This window comes from Protopterus annectens, chromosome 2.part0, assembly GCF_019279795.1.
Source record: "Protopterus annectens isolate FY-2018-M chromosome 2.part0, PAN1.0, whole genome shotgun sequence".
Lineage (NCBI taxonomy): Eukaryota > Metazoa > Chordata > Ceratodontiformes > Protopteridae > Protopterus > Protopterus annectens.
This window is the reverse complement of record NC_056728.1, coordinates 490,605,357-490,628,517: the sequence shown is the minus strand read 5'-3', so window position 1 is coordinate 490,628,517 and position 23,161 is coordinate 490,605,357. Positions and strand designations below refer to the sequence as shown.

Genomic DNA, 23,161 nt, shown 5'->3' with positions numbered 1-23,161 from the left:
TGGGAGACATATCTGTCTCTCCATCAGATCCTCTTTATAGCACAGGCTTGGTTTAAGTTTATAGAATGGGTAACTCTGGTGCTGTTTGTTTGCAGATATGCAGGAGGTCCATTAGATTTGGTTCTGAAAATGCCTTTTATGTCAGGCATAGATCTTCCCTCAACAACCTGTAGGAGACAGAACACAGTGACAGGACCTTGAGGTGGTCTTCATAAGACATGTTACACCATGTATTCTTTGAGAGGAACCTCTGTGGGTGTTCCAGTTGTTGGATATACCTGGTTAAGTACATACCAAAGGGGGCATTGTACTCAATGGTAGGTCTGATGTATGCTGAATACAGTGGAACAGTTTATTTAACACGGACTTCCTTAGACCTAGATGTCATACCTTTGTTTATAAGTTGTGCAAAACAGAATGATTTCCTCACTGCTGTAGACACGTGATGGTCAAAGGGTAGATTACTGCCTGTGTGTCCCCAAGTCCCTGACTACTGGATCAACTCTTAGGGGTGTGTTGTCAATGTGATAGTTACCAGGGATGAATGACTTCACAAAGGATGCTATTATGCATTTCTTGGCATTTAGTTTTACTCTGACAGCAATTGTTTGTCTGTCAGTCCTTCCTAGAGAACATTTGCGACAGTGTGGGATTCAGTGACAGCTCTTAATTTGCAATCATCTGCAAATTTAGGCAGCCAGAGGCCATTAAATCATGTCTCACTGATTGCACAGACATTAGCATTCCCCAGGGTGAAGAGAGCTTCAAGAAAGTGGAGTTTTTTTATTTAGACTCCTAGCATTGGGTAGTAATACCTTTAGATTTTCTTGGTTTTGATTTCCTATGTTGGAGGTGCTTTCAGTTTGGCATTGTCTAAAAAAGGCACTATGGGGGAAGACTATGTTTTGGCTAATTTTCGAAAGCCTAGAGGGGAGAGGTACAAACCGTCCCTGGCAAAGCAGCCTGTCTATTGACCATCTCCTTCCATGCTGACAAATATTGCACCCCCTTAGAATGACACCAGAAGCTAAGCCATTTATTAAAGTCAGTCATCTTTTGTTAATACTGTGGCATCATCCTTGAAGAAGGTAAAATGCTTTCCAGTGCTAGGCATATACCAGCCTGTGACACGTATTCCAAGAGCTCCACAATGTCTCTTTTGATGTAGTCTAAGGAGGTACATCTCGGGTCATTAACACCCACATGGACTGTGATGGAGCCATACTGTAGTTGTGACTTGAGTGCATGCGTAATGCATCAGATCCTAGCTCTGCAACTGGCCGTGACTTTCTCCCTACTCAGCCTGGTGAGAGAGCCATCAGTGTGTCTCACAGTGGAGTGGAATGTTGGATTGTGTGGCTGCTTGTCTTTTGGGTTTAGAAGTAGAGGATTCATGAGATGTGGCTGTATGTGTTGGTGTGGATATTGTTTTGAAAGAGGCGCATTCAGGGCTGTGAGGGTATTTGCTATGTGTAGTTTGTCTAGGAGATCTTTGGGGTTTACGAAGGTTACATTTAAGTGCCTCTGCATATGTAGGTCTATGTACCTACTTTCAATTCTGTGTGATGGGTGCAGGGTGCATACTACTGGTAACCTTATTGACATTAGGAGTGCTTTTATGTGAGAGTTTTCCTTCCAGTGACATTGTGTAGGTATGTGTTGGCGTGGATGTTGTTTTGAAAGAGGCACATTTAGGGCTGTGAGGGTATTTGCTATGCGTAGTTTGTCTAGGAGATCTTTGGGGTTTACAAAGGTTACATTTAAGTGCCTCTGCATATGTAGGTCTATGTGCCTACTTTGAATTGTGTGTGATGGGTGCAGGGTGCATACTACTGGTAACCTTATTGACATTAGGAGTGCTTTTATGTGAGAGTTTTGCCTCCAGTGACATTGTGTAGGTATGTCTCTCACATACCATATCATTTTGTTTGAGAATTAACTGGCTGTCAGTAAACATGAGGCAATTTCTGCATTGCCTCAAGATGCCCTTATCCACTAAGCTGGTAATGGAGATGGTGGGAGAGTTCATATCCATGGCAACAGACCCTTTTTAATTATCGAGCTTCTTCCTGGGTCTAACAGCTAGTGGGGACTTTTCTGTTCAGATTCTTCTTCTCTTCAGGTTCCAGGTGGTGAATTCCATGCAAAAGAGAGGGCTGTACACCTGGCTAGATAAAGGACTTGAAAATGTGAGGAATCAGGTGGAAGGGAAGCTAGCCAATCTCTTGAGAGAGGGGTGGTACCATGGGGCCAGGGGCAGAGTTAGGTGGTTATACGAGCCTGATGTAATCACTCTATAGGTGTTTGTCATCAGTCAGTCTTGAAGGCTAGTGTTTGGCCCCCTTTTCTCAATCCTAACAATGGAAGGAAAACCTTAATCCAAAAAGGGTAGTAGAAAATATTTTTGAACACCTGGAAGTTGCAACATAAATTTGTACACATCATGAGATCGCCAGAAAAAAAAACAGAACCTGTAGCAAGGAAGAGTCATTGATAAAATATATATATAAAAAAAGACAACCTGTAGCAAGGAGCAGTCATTGATAAAGTAAAATGGGTTTGACATAGCTTTGTACGTTAGGCAGCGATTACCTCTGAGTAGGCGATATACAACAGAGTAAAGCTGGAGTTTTTCGCAACGGTCTGCATAGGATATCTGTTTGAGGCTGGTAATCCTTTTTGTGAGGTATTTATGCGGCCTTTCCAGTTGTTGTAGATGTCTTGTGAGGTACATACCAAAAGGGGCGTTGTACTCTATAATGGGTCTAATGAGTGATGAGTAGAGGGGAACAATGACCTCTTATTCCTGGATGAGAAGCCTTTTGTGATGAGGTGTGCCACGTAGAAGGATTTCCTGACTACTGTGGCGATGTGATTATCAAAGGAGAGACTACTGTCCACCTGTGTCCCAAGGTCTCTTATCACACTTTAGGTGTTAAGTAGACTACCGCCTATGTGGTAGTTCATGGGTACAGAGGTTTTACCAAAAGGGATGACAATGCACTTTGGCATTGAGCCTGAGGCCATGGCTTGGACACCAGGCATCTGTCTCAGTGAGGCCCTTTTGTAGGATGTCCACATCATTAGGAGTTTTGATTATGGCTTCTAGTTTGAAGTCATCAGCGAACTTTGTTAGCCTGTACTTCAGAGAAATAGATACCAAACAGGAGAGTACCTAGGACTGAATCCTGTGGTACTCCACTTGTCACTGGTCTGAAATTGGATTCAGTCTGCTACTTTCACAGTGTGGGTTCTGTCATTGAGCCACTTGGCAACCCATCTTGTGACAAAGGGATTTATTCCTAGTTTAGTGAGTTTATCTATAATTCCAGAGTGGGGGATGGTGTTGAAAGCCTTGGCGAGATCTAGATAGGCTGTGTGAACCACCTTCCCTCATCTACGGATTTGGTGACCGCTTCAAAGAAGTCTTATCAGGTCTAGGAGGCATGATCTGCCTTTTACAAACCCGAACTGGGTAGAGTCCAGAGTTTGGAGATTACCAATGTCATTGTTTATAAGTTCCATGATGATGGTTCCATAACCTTGCAGACCAGGCTTATCAGGCTAATGGGGCGGTAGTTCCTGGGGTCCATGTTGGCTCCCCCTTTGTGGAGTGGGATAACTGTTGCTGTGCGCCATTCAGTTGGCACAAAGCCTGAGGTGAGGTTATGATTGAACATGGTACTTAAGTGGGGTGACATTTCCTGTGTTATTAGTTATTAGTTCCCCAGGTGAATTGTACCAAGGTAGATAGTGATTTGTAGATCTACTTTCTTGATTGGCTTTTTATTTATATTAGTATTAATAAGTAGAGAGTTAATTACCAGTTTTTGTCCAAGTCCTGGGTTACTAGTATGGGTCTTTTAGCTTTATGACTTGTGGTTTAGTTTTCTGAGTACAAGCACATTTTTAATGGAAATGCTATAGTTTAGACCAGGGTGGTGACTGCCATCTAGCCTGATCTGCCAGCTTATCTGCATTTTTCAATGACTGTATTTTTGTTTCCTTCAATTGGACCCATAGTGAGCTTGTCAAAAATGTGGAAGTGGATGGGTCCACATGACAGTGTTTGGCTAGTTGTTTGAAGATGTGGAGTCTATCAGACAAGTGGTATGATTTTAAACTTTGTGAAACACTAATAAAGGAAGGAACGTCATAGGATCCTACAGCTCAGAGACATTCTTACCTGAAGTCACAACCACTAACAAGATTGTCTTCTAGGTACACAACTGCAAGGTTGAAAAAGCTGCTGATTCAACATGTGGCTAAGTTAACTTTTCAAGAACAAAATTAAGGCCCCAAGAAGGAGGAATTGGCTTTCTTGGAGGCCTAATATAAAGGACACCTTTCAAAAGGTGTTTGACCTCAAATCTAGAGGAAAGGGATGGAACCAAAGGCAGACATGCAGAAATGGTTGATAAGTGTGCCTTAACAGGTACACATGTCAAACCAGAACTTAGCAATTCATGCAAATAAGAAAACTGTAGGAATACCCACCAGCAGAGGGTTCTTTTCATGTTTGTGACACCAAACAGGAAATCTTTTCCATTTAGGAACATAACATTTTCTAGTAGTGGGGTTTTTGGCCTCCTGCAAAACCCAAAGACTGTCCTCAGAAAACAGGTGTCTAAAAGGAATCAAAACCCTGTCACCCAGAGAGTCAACTATGATGAGGGTGAATGAGAGAACCGTTGATTGTATGAGAATGTCTATCTGGTGAGGTAACTTATTGTGATTGTTCCTGGTCAGGTAAAATAGAAGGAGAAACTAATACTGTCTGGGCCAGAAGAGTCACCAACAAGATTTTGGGCCTGTCCCACATGATCCTGTGTAGGATCCCTGCCAACAAGTAAGAAGGGGATAAGCATGCATGAACATCACATTCCAATAAAAAGACACGGTATCCACTCTCAAAACCAGAGGCACATTGAAATAGAATTTGGAAAGCTCTATGTTCAGAGGTGAGGGCAAAAAGATCTACTTGAGGAGTACCCTACTGAATGTTGTCCAGGAAAACCTCCCAGTGAAGCATCCACTCAAGAAGATCTGTTCTGGACCTGCTCAGATTGCCTAACACCAGATTGTGCTCTGAGGGAATGTGAACTGCCTGAAGAGTCAAATTATGGTGAATAGCAAAATCCCAAGCTATGAGAGCCAGTTTGCCAAGATGGTAAGACTTTTTTTACCCCTGTGTTTATGTACCACATAACAGTGGTGTCATCTGTAAAATTCCTAAGGGGACAGGGAATCCAGAGAGAAGAGTGCAAGGCCTGAAGAGCTATGGTCTTTTGCCTGCTGGGGAGGCCAGACCCCTTGGACCCTGATATTGTTTGAGGAAGCCTCCATCCCAGGTGTGAAACATTGTTAAACAGCTCCCGAATGAGAGGAAGAACCTGAAAAGGCAAACCTGGATTCAGAGAAATCTGTTAAGTCCACCATAGGAACTCCTGTCTAAAGAGAGGGATGAGAAGGTCCAGCAGGTGACAATTCTGCAACTAAACTGTCTTGAGGTAACTTCCCCATGTGGAGCCTTGCTAAAGGTTTTAAAGAGATCTGCAGCAGAAGAGTCAAAAGGATTATGGGTGTCCAAGGAAAGTGTCTTAACAGCTCGGCATTAATATTAATGCTAAACCCTAAAAAAAAAAAAAAAAAAAAAAAAATACTTTTCACCCTCCCCATAACCCTCTCCCATGAAAAAATAAAATTTAAAGTCTTGTCTCTTGATGATAGTCACTGAAGTCACTTCTCATAGCAGATTATTAGGGATGATCATCTTAAATGCGACCTGCATATACAAAATTGCATTAAAAAAAATAATCAAAAACTAGTTATGCTTTATAGAGCCAAAAACTTTGACCAATGCAATTAAAGTTACACTTCTATTTATCTCCTCCCCACACTTCTTTATGGCTGTCCCATCCTTACTAACCTTAAGGCATCACAAAATCTAAACTTTAACAATGCTATAACAAAGTTGCTAAATTCCCAGTAAATACCTCTTGCAGAACCCACCAAATGTACAGCACTAAAAAGCTTAAATTGGTTAGAACTATTCCTTCCGTGAACATGTGCACAACTTCTTACCACCTATAAAAATATCCAGAATCCATCTGCTTGGCCATCACTAAATAACGTTCAAAACATCTCTGTTCCCAGTTAGTCATTATGATCCATTGACCAAAAACTCCTGTCTATCCACAAACTTATTAGATCTGTTTGGCATTGTTTGTACTTGTGCCATGTTGCTAAGGCCTGAAACTCCTTACCTGAATCCATCAGATTAATATCGTCCCTCCCATTCTTCAAAACCATTCTGAAAGACTTCCTAGTCAGAAGCTGGCTCTGTTCTTGTTTAGCACCAGGGTAAACTATATTCCCTAAATGTGAGCAAGTTCCTATTCATACCTTACACCTCCTTACTCTCCCTTCTTCATTTACTTTCTTAGTTCTATCAATTTCTCTTCCCTGACTTTAGCTTGCTTTACTCTCATTTCATATTGGAGTTCCTGTTTGTGTTATACTAACTAACCTTTAATTTTTTTATAAACTGACTACAATTTTGTAAGTATTAAATTATTGCTATATAACTTGTATTTATTCTTAACAAATGTTTTCATGTTTTGTCTAATTTGCTATAATAAATTAAACTGTAGTTTTTGTATTATTTTTGATGAATGTAAAATTAATGTTCTTAAAATGTTTTATCATACTTCGAGGCTTTTCTCCCGGGACCTCTGCTGAAAATGGGCTTCTACCCAGTTGGACTTTCCTGTTAAGTAAATGTCAATAAAATAAATATCTTTAGGTAAAGATTTCGACCTAAGCCAGGAATACCTTCCAATAATTGACCTGGCGAGCCACCCTAGAAAAGGCATCAGCAGCATTGTAGCTGCATTTGATGGAATGGTGAGCAACCTGTGAATCAAAACCCAACGAGGAAATAGCAGAGGACTTGGCTTCAGAATCAGGCATGTCAACCAAAAAAACCCAAGCTGGGACAGTAAAGCCAGAACATACCTGTTCACATGGGTCTGGTAATTTAGGGCCCTGAAGGCTAAGGTGGCAGAGGTATACACCTTCTCTCCATACCTGTCCATAGCTCTATTATTCTTATCAGAAGGCAGAAGTTTAGAGGAAGTAATCAGTTTAGAGAAATAAATGCTGGATTAGAAGAAGGATTCTTCTACAGGAGTTTCTGAGCCTCTGGGACTATGTAAAAACCTGTCAGTTTTTTTAGAAGCAGGGAGGTGAGACTCGAGTCTGTGAAGCAGAAATAGTCATCAAGAAGGGCTTTCAGCATAGTTGAGGGGCACTGTAGAAAGCCAGGGAGAGTCCACTTGCAAAAGGCCTTATTATTTCAGGACCTCAGACACTTGGAAACTTTTCCACTGAAAATGCTCCAACATTTTAACAATGGTGTCCAAGATAGGGAAATCAGGGAAAAGTGTCATCCTCATCTGATCTCAAAGCAAGAGGGGAATGGATCTGGGAAGAATAAGCTAGGGACTCTTCCTCAGAATCAAGCTCTCTTCTTCCTCATCAGAAGCCCAAGTCTCTTAGGAAGGAGTGGAACAGAAAGCAACAGGGTGAGGTACATATAAATCTTGAGGGGGTTTTAAAGCCATGAGGGCCTTAAGAGACCCTGAATGAAATTTCGCCACTGTTTATGGGAGTCCTTTGTAACAGGGACCACATGCCTGGTGGTGTGCTTTTTTTTCTGGAGAAGAACATCAGCCCTAATAAGATTGAGGCTCTGCATCCTGCCTAATTTCAATAAGAGAACTGGTTACTTCTTCCCTTACAAGAATCTGGAGAAATGCCCCTATGCCCTTGAGATATAATTAGCCATGGCTACCCCTTTCTTATCTGTAGCAGATGTAGATTTAACCTCAGCAGACGTGCAGATAGCAAGCACCTTGTTGGCCTCCAATGGGATCTCCACAGCGAGGGAGTATGTGTCAGAACCTGAAAGTCCTCAGGTTCTTCATCTGACCCTATGGAGATGTCCGGCAGAGGCTGGAAAGCAGAAGCCCCTAAACCCAGCTTTTCAAACTTTTTTGGTAAGAAGCTGAATGTTCGAGTGGGCGAAATTGGAAGTCATGGTTCCCCAAGCTAACAACTTTAGTATTTTTTTTTTGTTTGTTTTTTTAAACACATACATAAAGGTGACAGATGGCTGAGCAGGGTCTTTGGTGTATAGGCCTGGCAAATATAGCACTGAGTGTGATTATGGTTGGTGCCTAAACAGAAGCACCTTTTGTGTCTGTCCTCATGGGAAGTCTGCCTCCCAACACTCGTATTTCCCCTTTCTGGATGACATGTAAAACAAGTAACCAAACAAAAGAAATATAAATGAGTCCCCAATGAGGTACTTGTCTGCCCTTGGCTTGGTAGCTGAGAGAAAGGGATGAACAACTTACAGACCATATTCAAAAAACAGTGTTGCAACTACTGGCAAAGAAGGTTCTGAAGATCTGGCACTCACATGTCATTTAAGTACCTAGAGTCTTGGATTTGGGACATACGTCTGACGTATGGTGCTTGGAAGGGCCTGAGGCTTCAGTATGCTGGCCAGATGGCTGGCTATCCCTTTTGTAAGGAGTACTGCAACAGGGATAAGGAAGGACGTTCACTACATTGGAAAAGAAAAACTCAAAATGGTTTCTGTGTGAGGCAGTGTTACCTTGCTTATCACATTCTTACCGAACTTCTGGGACACCTAGTGCACATCAGAGTTAGAGTCTAAGAGTTTACCACACATCATAGTCCGAGCTGATAACTTACCTGTTCAGGATCCTACTCTTCAGTCCTCACCATAGCCCCCAAGATGTTCACTGAGTGTATAACTGGTATTGCAGCCTACCAAAAGCTACAAGGGATTAAACTTTTCACATATCTGAACAGTTCACTCTTTGCTGCACCATTCCCAGATGAATTTGCCCAACACAGGCAGAGTCCTAAACTTTTGTCAGTCCATGGGTCATATGGTTATCTTCTTTTTAAATGACAACTATGGCTGACTCAGTGTATTGCTATCCTAAGATGCATGTTGAACACTGGGGCCTCTAAAACATTCTTTCCAACAGATAAAATGCACAGTATACAAACTACATTAAGGGAACTAAACCAGTTCATCAAACCTCATAAAACAATTTGTCTGAAGGTTCTAGGAAACACGACATCAATAATTTACATGGTGCCTTATCTCTGATTACACAAGCAGCCCTTGCAGTGTTTAATTCAGTGGAAATAGAACCAACATACCTTTTCCCAGCATGTCCATATGGTGAAATGTGCACAGGCAGTCTTCATTGGTGGCTGTATTCTTGAGAATGGCAACTTCTGCATTTACTATGGATGTGTGCATTTGTTTCAGGGGGGGGGGTTCTAATGGCAGATAGCACAATAATTATGATTCCTACAAGAAATACAGACCTTCATCACTATTCTGGAACATGCACCAATTCACCTGACCTTCAAAATCTGCTGGAACCATCTTTTACAAAGAACTATTGCCATCAACATGGACAGCATGTCAGTGTTTTTGCAAAGAAGCTGTCAAGTTCTGGAAATAGTCAACATTTTTAATTTTAATGCTAGCTCATAAACTGGGAGAGTCCAACACACTGTCTGCAGGCTGAGAAAATGTCTCACTGTCCTTCTATTCCTCTGTTGCAGTATTCTTTACATGGGGGGAGTTGCCTGCCCCAACAATCCGATGTTGGCCAGTATACAAAAGACTTTTACTATTTAGAGGTACGTGATATGTTGCGCACAGGCTGCTATTGGGTGTGGGCCATGAAAGTGACATACGCATGTACCATCCTCAGAACTACTTTGCCACCAGTCCGGATACTCACACGTATGTATCGTCTGTTCACCAAAGTTGTTACTGTCTCAGTATTTCAGGTAAGTGCCCTGTTGAGGAATCCTTTCTTTACTTGTTTTCATGTGGGTTAGGTTTAATGTCATCCAAGAAAAGTCAATGTCAATGTCGATGTTAGATTCCACACAGGCAATCACCAACAGTGCCTTTTTTGCCTTGGGCCTGTGCACGATGATAAATCTTGTTCTATCTGCCAGGCCTTTGTTCTTCAAACTTTGAGAAGTAGGTTAGCTTCCCTTTCGGTTTAGACAGTCAGCGCTTGAAACTCCTTGTGAAAAGCACTATGGAGGGTACCTCAGGGCCTGAGGCCGAGTCTCTTGTGAAGCAGAAGGCTAAGAAGCCTTGGACTGAAACTTCAGCTGTACTTCCTGCAGCAGATGTCTCTCTGAAGCAGTTGCTAAACGTTCAGCCCCTATGTCCAGTTCACAGGCTGAGCCCATAATGGAGGCTTCTTTGGATCAGGATGATAGCACGTCCATGGTGGTACTGCAGGCATCCAGTGCAGATGTCCAGGGGGAGCCTAGACTTGTGATTACCGAGGACCCTATGGGGATCTCCCAGATATTAGGGAGGATATTGATTCTGACATCATTAAAGCCAGTCCTAAGTCTGGTCTTCCGGTCTTACACAGAGCTGATCTGTCTGCTAAGAAAAAACAAAAAACTAAGCATTTGTCACCTACCACTGGCCCAGTACAGGATTGGAAAAATTTTACACTGGGTATTTTTCAGGACTGGAAAATTTTTACACATGGTATTTTTAATACCCTTATGTCTGTTAGACCTCCTTCTGGGGTTCCAATACCGGCCACACCCTGAGTTTCCTGTACTCAGAAGAGGGTTAGAGAAGAGACTTCTTCCATAGAGGAAGAATCCTCAGAGGATGAGTGCCTAGCTCACTCATCTCGGATGCCCTCCCTGCTGGACTATGCTTCTCAGGAGGAGGACTCCAATGGTACTGGCTCCCCTGTGGAGGAAATTACTTTTAGTGAGACTTTGGGTAAGATGACAGAACATTTTAAATGGGACAGTTGTCAGATGTCTTAAGTTCAAAAACAGTACTACAAACTTCTTCAGGTAGATCCCTCAGCTGTACCTCCTGTCCTACCTACATCTTCCAGTAAAACCCCTGACTCCCAACCTCCAGCACCTACGGTAACAGATTCTACAAGGTGCCTGAAAGACTAAGTTTCTTTTCAAGGCCCCTTCTACTGACTCTTTTGTCATCACTGTGGCTTCTGGTAAGCCCCCTAGGTTACTTCCCTCCACTACCCTTCTTCCCTCTGACAAAGACAGCAGACATATGAAGAGGTAAGGCAAAAAGTATACACTTCTGCCACCCTTGTCTTTAAGGCTAGCCATTATCAAACACATATGACTACACCTTGGAACTTTTGCCCCAACTTTTCAAAAAATATTTCAGATAAGCCAGACTCGGAGAATAAGTCTTTGGCCGCATCCCTGATTGGGACATCCTCTCAAGTGGCCCCCATTCAATAAAATGTAGCTATGATGCTGTGAAGGAATCTGCTATGGCAGCTGCCACAGGTTTGGTCTCGAAGATTTGCCTGGTTAAGACTGCAAACTCTACCAGAAGACATTAAATCCAAGCTCATGGAAAATTCAGCCCTGTTTGGCCCTGCTGCTGCAGAATTGTTTAAAACCTTACAGGAGAAGGGTAAAGAGATGCAGGAACTGAAACACATCCTGGTATCCCCGTACCAAAATTCCAGAAGAATTATCCTTCTAAGACAGTGTTTGTTAGAACGCAGCCATTGCCTGTTTCAGCTAAGACAAACAAGTCTGATAAGAGATCGGAGCAGTTTAGGACTCCCCAGCAAGACGCACCTCAAAAACAGTCCACAGTCCTTTCCCAGACAGACCAGGGTCCATCTGACTGTTTGGACCCCATATACTCCCCCTTTCTCCTTTCCTTTTCAACTCCAACTTAGGAAAGCATAACACAGGATGCCTGGGTGCCCTCCATCATAAAAAAAGGTTATTACATGGTATGGAATTCACTGCAACCTTCCAGAGACCAACTGCCACATTTCCCACGTGTGGCAAGACTTGTTGGATCAAGGCACTATTCAGCCTGTACCATCCAAACAAAGGGGAAAAGGGTCCTTATTCAAGGATACCAAGGAAAGAGGGCCCATGGAGACCTGGACCTCTCCTACCTTAAAACCTTCCTGAAAGTGCCTTCATTCAGAATGCTTACTTTGCATACCCTTTTCCCTCTGATTATCCCACAAGCCTGTATGGCCTCCATAGACATAAAGGATGCTTACCTACACATCCCTGTTCATCCCAATTACAGGAATTTTTTATGATTCTCTGTAGCCTCTTGACACTTTCAATTTACTGCCTTGTCTTTTTGTCTCTCCACCACCCCAAGGGTATTCATGAAATGCCTAGCCCCAGTAATTGCTTTCTGCAGACTTCAAGGCATTCAGGTCTTCCCCTACCTGGACAACCTTCTCTTTTAAGCAGTCAGTCCAGGAGCGTTAGAGCATAATCTAAGCTCTGCCATCTTCATCCTACAATGTCTGGATTTCAAGATAAACTACCAAAAATCTGCTCTTTCCCCATCTCAGGACCAGGTATTTCTGGGATGCATAATACAGACAGACCTTGTGAAGGGCTCTCTCCCCACTCAGAAGGATCAGGAGCTTTTTCTCCCTGGGCCTCCACTTAAAATGGGCTTCTACCCAGTCAGACTTTCCAGTAATCAAATGTCAATAAATAAATAAATAATAATAAAAATTTACACCCCGTCCTCCACCTCCACAGCTCAAGATTACAGCATATTAACTTAAACATGCCTTTGTCCAGCCTTTCTTCTCTTTTTACTTTGTGATGTCTATATTTCTTGAAACTAAAGTACAAGGGAAAAAAGGCAACTTGCTTATTTTGGTATCTTTTTCACATACCACAGTAAATGAAAATGTTATGGTGTAACATACAACATGCGGTTTATATCATATAATGTTTTAATCAGATACTGTTAACAACAAACATTTTTGCACTTAGAGATGCTTTTCATTTTTTTCCTCCTTCCCTTCAGTGTCCTTTCAGATATTAATGACGTGAAGTGGGTCATATGCATTACAGTCCTCCGCAAGCATTATAAAGTCAACAAAAGTTCCGTCTTTCCACTTTTTATTGTAAAGCCGTATTTTACAAACTGATAGATGCTTTATAATGTCTCATTCATTCATTAATTTCAGTGCTGCTTGTGTTCTTCCTGTTCATCTCATTCTTCTAGCCCCAGACCTTGGTTCAAGTCCAAGGAACTCCCAAGCCTTCTAGTCGGCTCTTGTGCTTTTTTGTGTGTCTTGAGCATTTTGCAGTGGAACATTGACAAAATGTCACTGGCACATGTTTGCATTATTATCTAAAGAATGAGAAAGTCTCATCCTGTTTTAAGGCTCACTTTTTTGTACAAACTTTCGTATTTCCTTTTTAACCTGATTTACATAAAAATAACTTTGCTCCTCCAAAAAAAATATTCTGAAGACAGCTGGGGTACAGCAGCTTGAATCTCACACTTGCCTTTCGACATTTCCTGATTGCCGGTATAAATTTGCTTCTTTTCTGCCTGGTGTACAGCGAATAATCATTTTCAGAAAGAGTCTACTGTCTCCAATTGTTAATACTTTGCTGTTTTGCCAGGATCAGTTCTTAATGCTGATATGATTGAATCTTTACTAATATGGATCTTGGCTGTTTTTTCATGGCCATGTGTACAGCATACACAATATGTCCTTTCTTGCTGTGGAATACCAGTACAGTTGCTTGTTTGCTGTTTCATAAAATTAATACAGGCTGTTCGTTGCAGTTTCTCTGGTACAGCAGAAAATCTAAGGTTTTCCCGCATGCTGTGTCCTCTAACTCTACCATTTTTTGAAACGGCTCTTTTTGAGCAATCTCATACTCATTCAGCCTTTTCTCAATTTCATACTGTGATTTTTGCATTTTTATTAGTTCATCTGAATAGCTGTTTAAAGCTTCTTCCATTTTCGAGCCTTTTGTTTGAGTTGTTATACTGTTTCAATCTTTAATTTATTTTAATTACTTTTGCGACATTTGATTTATTTTTTCCAGTAGATTATTGGAAGTCCTGCCTTGCACAAAAGATTGAGCTTGAACTGCTTTTGGTTTAACAGCTGCAAGATTCATTCTAGTTAGTGTTTTCTCTTCACCATTTCTAGTTGATTTCTTTCCAGTTCTCTTAAGTTTCATCTTTGCTAGCATCCAGGTAGTGTACTTATTAACTAGTAACTGAGTTTACTAAAACTTTCAGAGTTTCTGGCCGTTATGTCTTGTTTCTTTTTTCACACTGAGAGCTGAAATCAAGCTATTGATCAGTGTGCAGCCATCTTGGAAGACCTTTCTTTATGCCAAAAGTAGCAACTGAAACTAACCTGAACCAGTCTATTAACCTACTTATGTTTTCCCTTCATATATTATTATGAAGGGCAAGTACCTACTTCACTGCATGGATATTCACAGGCAATTATGTTTCTACTTAAGCACAATGTAACTCATCAGAAAGAGTGCACAACTGTTTGTTTTCTATGCCCCAGAAAGGATAGGGATCAGTCTGTTAAATGTTTCTTGCTCTAGGTAGTTAACAGCTTGCATAAATTTTTTTGTTGCAAAAAAAAAAAGACAAGACCATTACCTATGCCAGTGACTCCATTTGCCCACTGCATCAGGGCCATAGCCACTTCTGCTGCTTTTCTATGTAATGCTTCAGTGAGTGACACTTGCTGAACAGCTGCCTTGTATGTGCAAAATACTTTAACTGTAGATTACAAACTGAACATTACTTATAGAAGAAGCTCATTCTTTGTGTGCGCCATTGTTAAAGGAATTTCCTCCTTTGCCTAATGATGATGCCCCATGCAGAATGATCATGGTTGCTCTGTCTGTTCTTGGGCTGCCAAAACTAACATGGTTTCTGTCTCTTTGATCTCCAACCATAGCATCTGTTAGCTCCATGCCCCCATACCAAATTTAGTATTAGTTCTTTCTAGCAATTATACATTGCACCATCACTGGAGAGGTGCCAGTCACAAGCAGAAATGCTAAACCTCCATCCAAGAATGAATGAGATTAAGAAATGACCCTTCTCCCAACCCTCCTGCACAGCTCCTCCAGTGCCCGAGTCACTAATGAAGCTCAAGTCAGCTGGGTCACAGTCAGGGCTCTATCATCTATGGTACAGAGCCAGATGCATTCTTTTCTTTCTGAAAGTTGTCATTCTTTAGATTTGCCTGTGCTACTTCAAGTGCCTCTTTGTTTTTAAGCACCTTTATTAAATTATCGCAAGACATAGACATGCATACATTAATAGGCAGAAACTAACATTTCTCATAGTCATTCATTATATATTCAATAGGATTTCTTTCTTAACGATTATTCACTCCAATATTGCATAAATTGCTCAATCCTTGGCTTCCCTTAAATCTCACTCCCCTTCCTGAACATTATTCTGAATGAATTGTTCCCACAGATTCCATTTATTTGTATGTAATTTGGTCATTCAATTTTTTTAAAGATCCCACCTCCGGATGTTGAACAAACTCACAACCTTACTGGTATATAGGTTCTCATAGGTTCTATCTATGAATCTATGAACCTAAGGACATCTTTGCAGTACTTATTTCCTGTTAACAGTAAAGTGTTATTTTGTGTAGTCAGCTGAACACTAGTTTCTCAAGGGCTTATAACCCTTTCTAAGTGTTTTGTGGTGTTTTATGGATGCTTGACTGACCTTCTGTACTGGGACCGTTTTTGTCAAGTTCAGTCATTGCCTTGTGCTGTCGTAATTGCAAGTAAATTGTGGCTGTTATTTCCATTGAGTTAAGGAAAACCTCACCACAGAGTTGGGCAGCAGTCTTTCAGATATCCCAGTAGAGATGGTAGCTATGGTTAGATCCATTGCTCAAGCAGTTGTTAGCAGGATGCATACCCAGGTTAATAGCAATGCCAATGCTTCCACCCTGTCTTTCTACTGTGATAATGATTTTGAAGAGGATCAGGTGTCTGAGGGTTTTGACCTGTCTTGAGTTGGATCAGTCAGTTATCTCTGATGACAAACAGATTCAGGATCCAAAACAGATGTTTACTTTTCCCCAAATGGCGGCTAGATTTAGGGATATATTTAATTGAGAACAGTCTTCTACTGCCCCTGAGATTGGCAGGGTCTTTGATCTTTTGGAAGATGAGGCTTTGATCCTTCAGCCCATCCCTCCAGTGATCCTGGCATTGGAGGATGTTTTTCAAAAAGCTTGTAGTTCTGCTTTGTTTACAGAGGCTCTCCCTAAAAAGTATTTAGGATATTTAGGGTATTTTCTGCCTTAACTGCTTCTCTTGGGCCTGTTGTCTGCAGAACATGTTTCTTTGTCTCCAGCTACCATTTCTGTTAAGTCTATGGCTTCTACAGATCTGGTCCCTCAAGATAAACTAATCAAGTGCCTAGAATCCCAGTTGAAGAAGCTGTGGCAGTTCAGCACAGTAGCTTTTAAAAATATTCAAGTAACATTGTTTTATGTGGAAGTTTGTGTTGAGATACATGTATAGTTTAGAAGAGTTTGCTGCATCATTGCTTGTTGAGCAAAAGATTTATGTCAAGATATTGTTTCCAATGTTTCTCAGGTGTAAAATGTGCTAGAGTAACTTAGAAGGGGGATGCCACTGTTTCTAGAACTGCAACTTTGTAAGTGAGGATGAGGAGTTATGCTTGGTTGCACATTCATAATTTTTGTTATGGCTTAAAAAAATGACATTTTTACATAGTCTCATCGAGTCTGATTTTATATTTGGTACTGCAGCTAATCAGATCCTTAAACTCTGTGATGACAGAGGTAAATTGATGCAAGGTGTGCCAAAAATGCTTCATATTCCCGAGTTTTCCTCCTTTAAACAGGATAATTTTCAGTGGCCTCTTAAATGGAAGTCCCAGCCTAACAAGAACCAAGGTAACAAAAGGAAAAGGCAGAATGACAGCTTTGCCAAGTCAAACAAAAAGAGTCCCTTTTCCAGAAAGGATAACCCTCCTCTGAACTTATGCCTATGCGGCGATGAGACATCCATCTTTTTCTAGTCCCCTTTAGGGATACACCTTTCAGGCTGTTTCTCAAGGAGGTGTGGCCGTCAGTGGTTTCAAGCAAATGAGCCCTTGTAGGCAAGGGCTACCAATGGCAGTAGAAAGCCCATTCAGTTCCATACAAGGGAGTGCTTCTCATTCACTGGATCAGTCTTTGTTGTTCTCTCCTATTCTCTGGCACATGCTAGACTTGGTGGGGGAAGGGGTCATAGGACCAGTGCCACCTTCCGTGAGAATGAGGGGGTTTTATTTCCAGATTTCCATCATTCCCAAAAAAATAAATGCATGGAAACCATTATTGTACCTATCTTTTCTGAATACCTTCATCCAGATTCCCAAATTCAAGATGCTCACCCTGCAGACAGTGCTCTGTTCTTTCAGATCATTGCTTCTTGGTGGCATTGAACTTAAAAGATATCTATCATCATATCTGCATTGCTGTTCGTTTTCAGAGGTATCTGAGATTTCTTGTCTCTGGGTCTCATTTTCAGTTTTCTGAATTGCCCTTTGGACTATCCATTGCTCCTTGAGTGTTTACAAAATGTGTTGCCCTGGTAGTTGTCGGCTGTTGGACTATGGGCTTCCACATTTTTTCTCACTTGGATGACTTGCTGATCTGTGCAGAGTCTGCATCCAAGTGTTTGGAGTAAATAGAGAAGGTCTCAGCCTTATTGTCTCTTTTAGGGCTCAAGTTGAATCATGAAGTCATGTCTGACCTCCTCACAAAGACTTGTCTTTCTGGGAGGTTTATCGACTCCAACATAAGAATGTTTTTTTGCCAGAAAACTGGATTCTTTCTTACCAAATGTTATTTCTGAAACTCTTCAAGAGGAATGTCGCCCCAACTTGAACATTTTTGGAATGACAACTTCCATGATTCTGATGATATCACTGACTCATCTTCACATGAGAAAAATTCAATGGTATGTCCAAAATTGTTGGACTCAGAATCTTCATTCCCTGAAAACCAAGTTGACAAGTTTCCTCTTATCAGATGAGAGTTACAGTGGTGTAGAAAACAGTTTCTGTCTAGGACTTACATTCTCTCTGCTGAATTCAGTGCACTCTGTTCCGACAGATTTGTCCGACTTCATGCGGAGAGCTGTCTCAGTGGGGAAGCAAATGCAAGCTGCTTGGGGTCTCAAGGACACTCCGACACATATCAATGTCAAGGAGACGTTGGCAGTGATTTATGCCTTAAAGGTTTTTCATCACCTATGGACTATGGGTCCTCTTCAGGTTATTGTAAACAACACCACTGTGATGTGGTATCTCAACAAATGGGGAGGGAGGTACGAGATCTTACTCTTGTAAGGGTTGGCAGTGATGGCCTGGGGGCTGAATTCTTAATGTTCTCTAACTCTCCAGACTTCTTACATTAGCAGAATATTGTGGCAGACAGGCACAAGTAAATGCATAAGCCAGTGGTGTTTCAGGATCTAGTCCAGATGTGGGGAACGCCGCAAGGAGATCTGTTTGCATCCTTTCAAAACAGACTAGAGAAATTCTGTTATAGACATCCTTGCAGCCATGCGTAACGGACAGATGCAGTGTCATTCCTTTGGATGGGAGTGTTCCTTTGTGTTTCCACACTTTGCTTAGATTCAGAAGGTGCTTCCCAAAGTTCATACAGAAATGCCAAAGATCATTGTGGTGACACCCTGTTGGCCCAGGATGTCTTGGTTCTCCCTTTTAATGATGTTGACCAAGGGCAGTTACAAGCTTCCTCACACTCTGCATGTGCTTAGACAGTGTTAGGAGTAGCTGGTGCACCCCAATTTAGAGGAAATTCAGTTCACATCCTGGATGATTCATTGTTGACTCCCTTTAAGCACCTGTTTTATGAGGATGTGCAGCAGCTGTTAAAGCAGATCAGAAAACATGCTACTTGAAAATCTTATGTTTATTAATAGATGAAGTTTTTGAAGTGGTGCTTAAATGGGAATTGTGGTCTGTTGATGTTAATAGCCCACTGGTTTTGAAATATTTGTGTGCACTACTTCAGGATGGCTTATCATATGTATCCATCAAGGTGCATTTAGCATCCATCTCTGCTTGTCTGCCTATGGACCCTTTTTTTTTTTCTGTTTTGGGCAGAAGGGAGTGTTGCATATGAGATCCCCACATAAGCAAATTCCTCCTCTGCATCCATGTTTTTAGGAAAATCAACTTTGCCACCTTTCAAACAAGTGGCTCACGTTGCTCCCAAGTTCTTAAATGGAAAACCGTTTTGCTTATTGCTCTGATATCTGTAATGAGAGTTTCTGAGCTGCAAGTTCTCATGGTGGGGCACCCTTACCTTGTCTTCCAAAAGGGCAGTGTTGTGTTGTGAACTAATCCATTTTTCATGTTGAAAGTGTTTTCAGAGTTCACACTTAAATCAGTCCATCCACCTCCATGTGATCTTTTGGGAACCTAAGAAGCAGGGAGACAGAATTCTTCATACCTTGCATGTGTATCATCAGTTCAGGTAATTCCTAGGAAGAACAAAGTCCTTTAGTAAGACAAAGTCTTTTTTTATTTCATTCTATCTGGTGAAGAAAGCTCAACCTGCTTCTAAGCAAACCATTGCATAAAATTTGTTCTCTGGTATTGTTTTTTGTTACACTCACCACGGCAAGTTAAAAAAAATAGTTACTTATGATAATTAATTTTAGGTAAAGGCACATTCCACTAGGGCCTTTTTTTCTTCAGTAGCCAAAGGGGTGGACTCTAGAAGATTCTAGACACAGCAACATGATATTTGGTGCATACGTTTATGAAGCATTTTACAAACTGGATGCCTTTTCTAGATCCAGAGCTGATTGCATTAGTACCATTTTCCAGGGGTCCTGGATGCTTACCCTTCCTCCTCCCAGGTTGGGGAAACCTTTGTGAATCTTCCCATATGCCAGTACGGCAGTGTGTCGTTGAACATAGTACAGTTGTGCAAGTTCCACTTACCTGTCATAATAGATGTTCATAGAACACACTGCTTTACTGTCAGCACCCTCCCATCATCCCATTTTATTTGGACGTATATATTTTTTGTTGGTGGTTGCCGATGGTTTTTTTTTTATCTGATTAGCAGCTTTTGTCTGTGTGTGTTGTCTTTGGTTTGGAATAATAAGTTTTCTTAAAGTTTGCTTTGTTTAATTTGCTGCTCTTTTGGGCCCTAGAGAAACAAAAACTGAGGGATGCTGTCTGTGGCTGTGCAAACTATTGTGCTCTGGCAGCTGATTAGTCCTTCACACCCAAAGACATGCAGAGGGAGGAGTCTGAAGTTCTGAGAGAGAGCCAGAGAGAGGGTAGCAGGACATTGCTTACCCATAAGCTACATGCTTGTAAGGCAATGTGCTCTATGAACATCTGCTGTTGCATGTAAGTCGAACTTACTCAACTGTACTTTTTCATCTCCTTTACATTATTCAGTACTTCGATTACAGTTGATTTAGATTTTGATTTACATTTTCTAGTAAGTGCTTTTTTGGCAGCTAGTATCATTAAATGTAGTCAGGTCTTAATATGTATAGGAAATTCAGATATGTGCCCCTGTTAAAAATAATAATTTCCTTTGTTTAACCCATGTGCTCCCAGCATTTCAGATACAGTACTCTATAAGGATTTTTTTTAAATCTGCTAACTTGTTATACTTCCAAAAGCATGTTCCCAGTTGCTTTTCTCTTTTGCATTACAGTTCTAGCATTTGCTGTATACCTGAGGAAAAATTATCTGGGGTACAAAAATACTTATGCAAGCACTTCCAAGCAAACATCCTAAATCGTGTGGTCTTTGACATGTACTTGGAAGCCATGCAGCTATCTTCTTATTGTTCTTTTTATAAGTTTCCTTTCTGTTCTGCCTTATCAATCCTTTCTAAACTCTTATGATTGATTCTTATAGTTATCATACAATATATAAATGCTGTACAAGTCCTGCTTTTAATAGTGCTTTTGAGACTTGACTAAAAATTCTACCAGAGCTGGTATTTCACTTAGTACACCCCATTCCTTTATTTTTTACTTTACTCTGACATTAATCCCTGGTTGGTGCAGCAGTCTCTTACCCGCAGTCCAGACTTCTGCTTAGCCTCATTCCACTGTGTTATCTTTGCCTGTCCAATTATTTGCTTCCAATCTCTTAGTTCTTTTGCCAATTTTCTCCAGTAAATTTCAGACCCCCTTTTGCCTATTTTCATCCCTACTGCCAAATCCCATTTCTCCTTTCCTGTGTTGGCTCCATTCTTAGAATACTTTGTGCAGTTATGAATATAATAATCTCTATGGTGGTGGTGGTTTTACTTAAAGATCTGTATCCAGAATCATATTCTGTGCCTCTCTCTCTCTCTCTGTTTCTTGAAATTTCCCTCCATGTCATCATCATCACTTTCCGTTTGATTTATAACCTCCTGCTTTAGTTACGTTTATGAGCTGTAGCAGCATAGCACTGAAGTATTCATTCAAATTAGATAATCCTAAACTACCTTTTTCACTGGGGAGGATCAATTTAACTTATCTTTCCCACTTCCTCTCCTAAATAAGTTCCTTCATCGTTGTTATTGTCCACAATATCTCCTCTGGTTGATAAAAATATGATTGACCTGTATGTAAACCTAAAGGGGCTATAAACATTTTCACTGCTTGTATTATCCATATCCATAATTTTGAGCTGCTTGGTTTTCAGTTTTTGAATTATCCTTTGTTTAGCCTCTTCCTGAATATGTTTAATTGCCAACAGAGATTCCTTTTTAATCTGTGCCTTTAACTATTTAATCTTATTGTCACCACGGGGTATTGCTGAACCAATTCATATGTAGATGCAGAGTTTACCACTCTAAACCTGCTCTTATTTTCATTAATTGTATATCCTGAAAGGACTTGAAATTGTCTCATAATATTCCACAACACTATAATGTCCTTTTTGGATTTATCAAGTGCACAGTAATGTTGTCTGCAAATAAAGCTGACTTTGTGAGATTACCATACCAGTTATATCCTTGAATTTGTGAGCCCCTTATTGTCTTAGCCAATGGCTGTAAATATAAAGCAAATAACAAAGGGGAAGAGGACACCCCTGCCTGGTTCTAATAGTAAAACACAGCTTGTCAGAAAGGAACCCTCCCACCTTAATTCTTGCCTCTGTCCTTTCATATATCCTCCTAATTAACTCTATTACCCTGGTAGTGAATGAAAATGCTTCCATTGCCCTACTCATAAAATCCCAGCTGACTCTATCAAATGGTTTCCCTGCATCAAGACCTACAAACAATTGAAGTATTTTTTACATTCTGCTTCCCTTTGGCTAATAAATGTTTGCCTCCCCTCTGCAAAGCAGCATTGATCCATATCTTTCAGTTTTGTCAACACTTTTGTCATTTTTTTAGTTAGTATAGACATATAAACCTTGTATAATTGTGGTCTAAAATTTAAGTGGGTTTTTATTAATCTGAGTCTAAATACAGTTACCACAGTATTTTTCTCAATATGCTGTTGCTTCTCCCTACTCCCCACCTCCTAAACAATATTAAAACAAAACCTTCTAGATCTTTATCACCTTTTCCCTCCTAACTTAAAAATTCCATAGAATTACTGTCTGTTCCTGAAGACTTTGTTGTTTTTGATTACACATCACCATTTGTATCTCATTTCTTCCTGTTGAGCCTCCTCTTCCTCTAACTGTGATATAATTGTCTTCTGCAAATATTTCCACTTGTGCCTTTTCTTGGTTTCCATAATCCTTTGCTTTATACAAATTTTCTTAAAATTTCTGAAATATTTCTACTAGCTGTGTATGTGTGATCATCTTTAATGTCCTATGTCTGGCAACAACCCTTCTATTTTCTGTTGCCCAAGTCATTGTGCTAAAGTTTTCTACACTGTGGAATTGTTAACAAAAATAGTTAACAGCAACTTTTCTAAAACCATGCATATTATACAAATATTCCCTTATTTTCCCCTTGGCACTCTACCGTTGCTCCGTCTCTTGTTCTGACAATTTCTTCTTACTCTGCAATACTTCAACTTTTGTCACCTCCTCTAAATAATTCCTATTGCTTCTTTCCCATATCGTGTTCTGTTTAATTTTTTTAAACTCCATTTTCAGTTTATCCCCCTCACTATCTATCCCTCCTGAAGTGCTTTCTATATTCCCCAATAATTCTCAGATAATTTCCACTACCCA

At 40.7% G+C, this 23,161-nt stretch overlaps 1 protein-coding gene across 1 annotated transcript in view; it reads left to right on the top strand.

Annotated features, from left to right (window-relative positions):
* AGTPBP1 (ATP/GTP binding carboxypeptidase 1) overlaps positions 1-23,161 on the top strand; it is a 2,804,614-nt gene that overhangs the window by 998,658 nt on the left and 1,782,795 nt on the right. The window contains exons 11-12 of the mRNA XM_044060898.1: positions 12,824-12,842; positions 15,121-15,146. Of these exons, the coding sequence (XP_043916833.1) occupies positions 12,824-12,842; positions 15,121-15,146 (45 nt within the window). The remainder of the gene's footprint in view (positions 1-12,823; positions 12,843-15,120; positions 15,147-23,161) is intronic.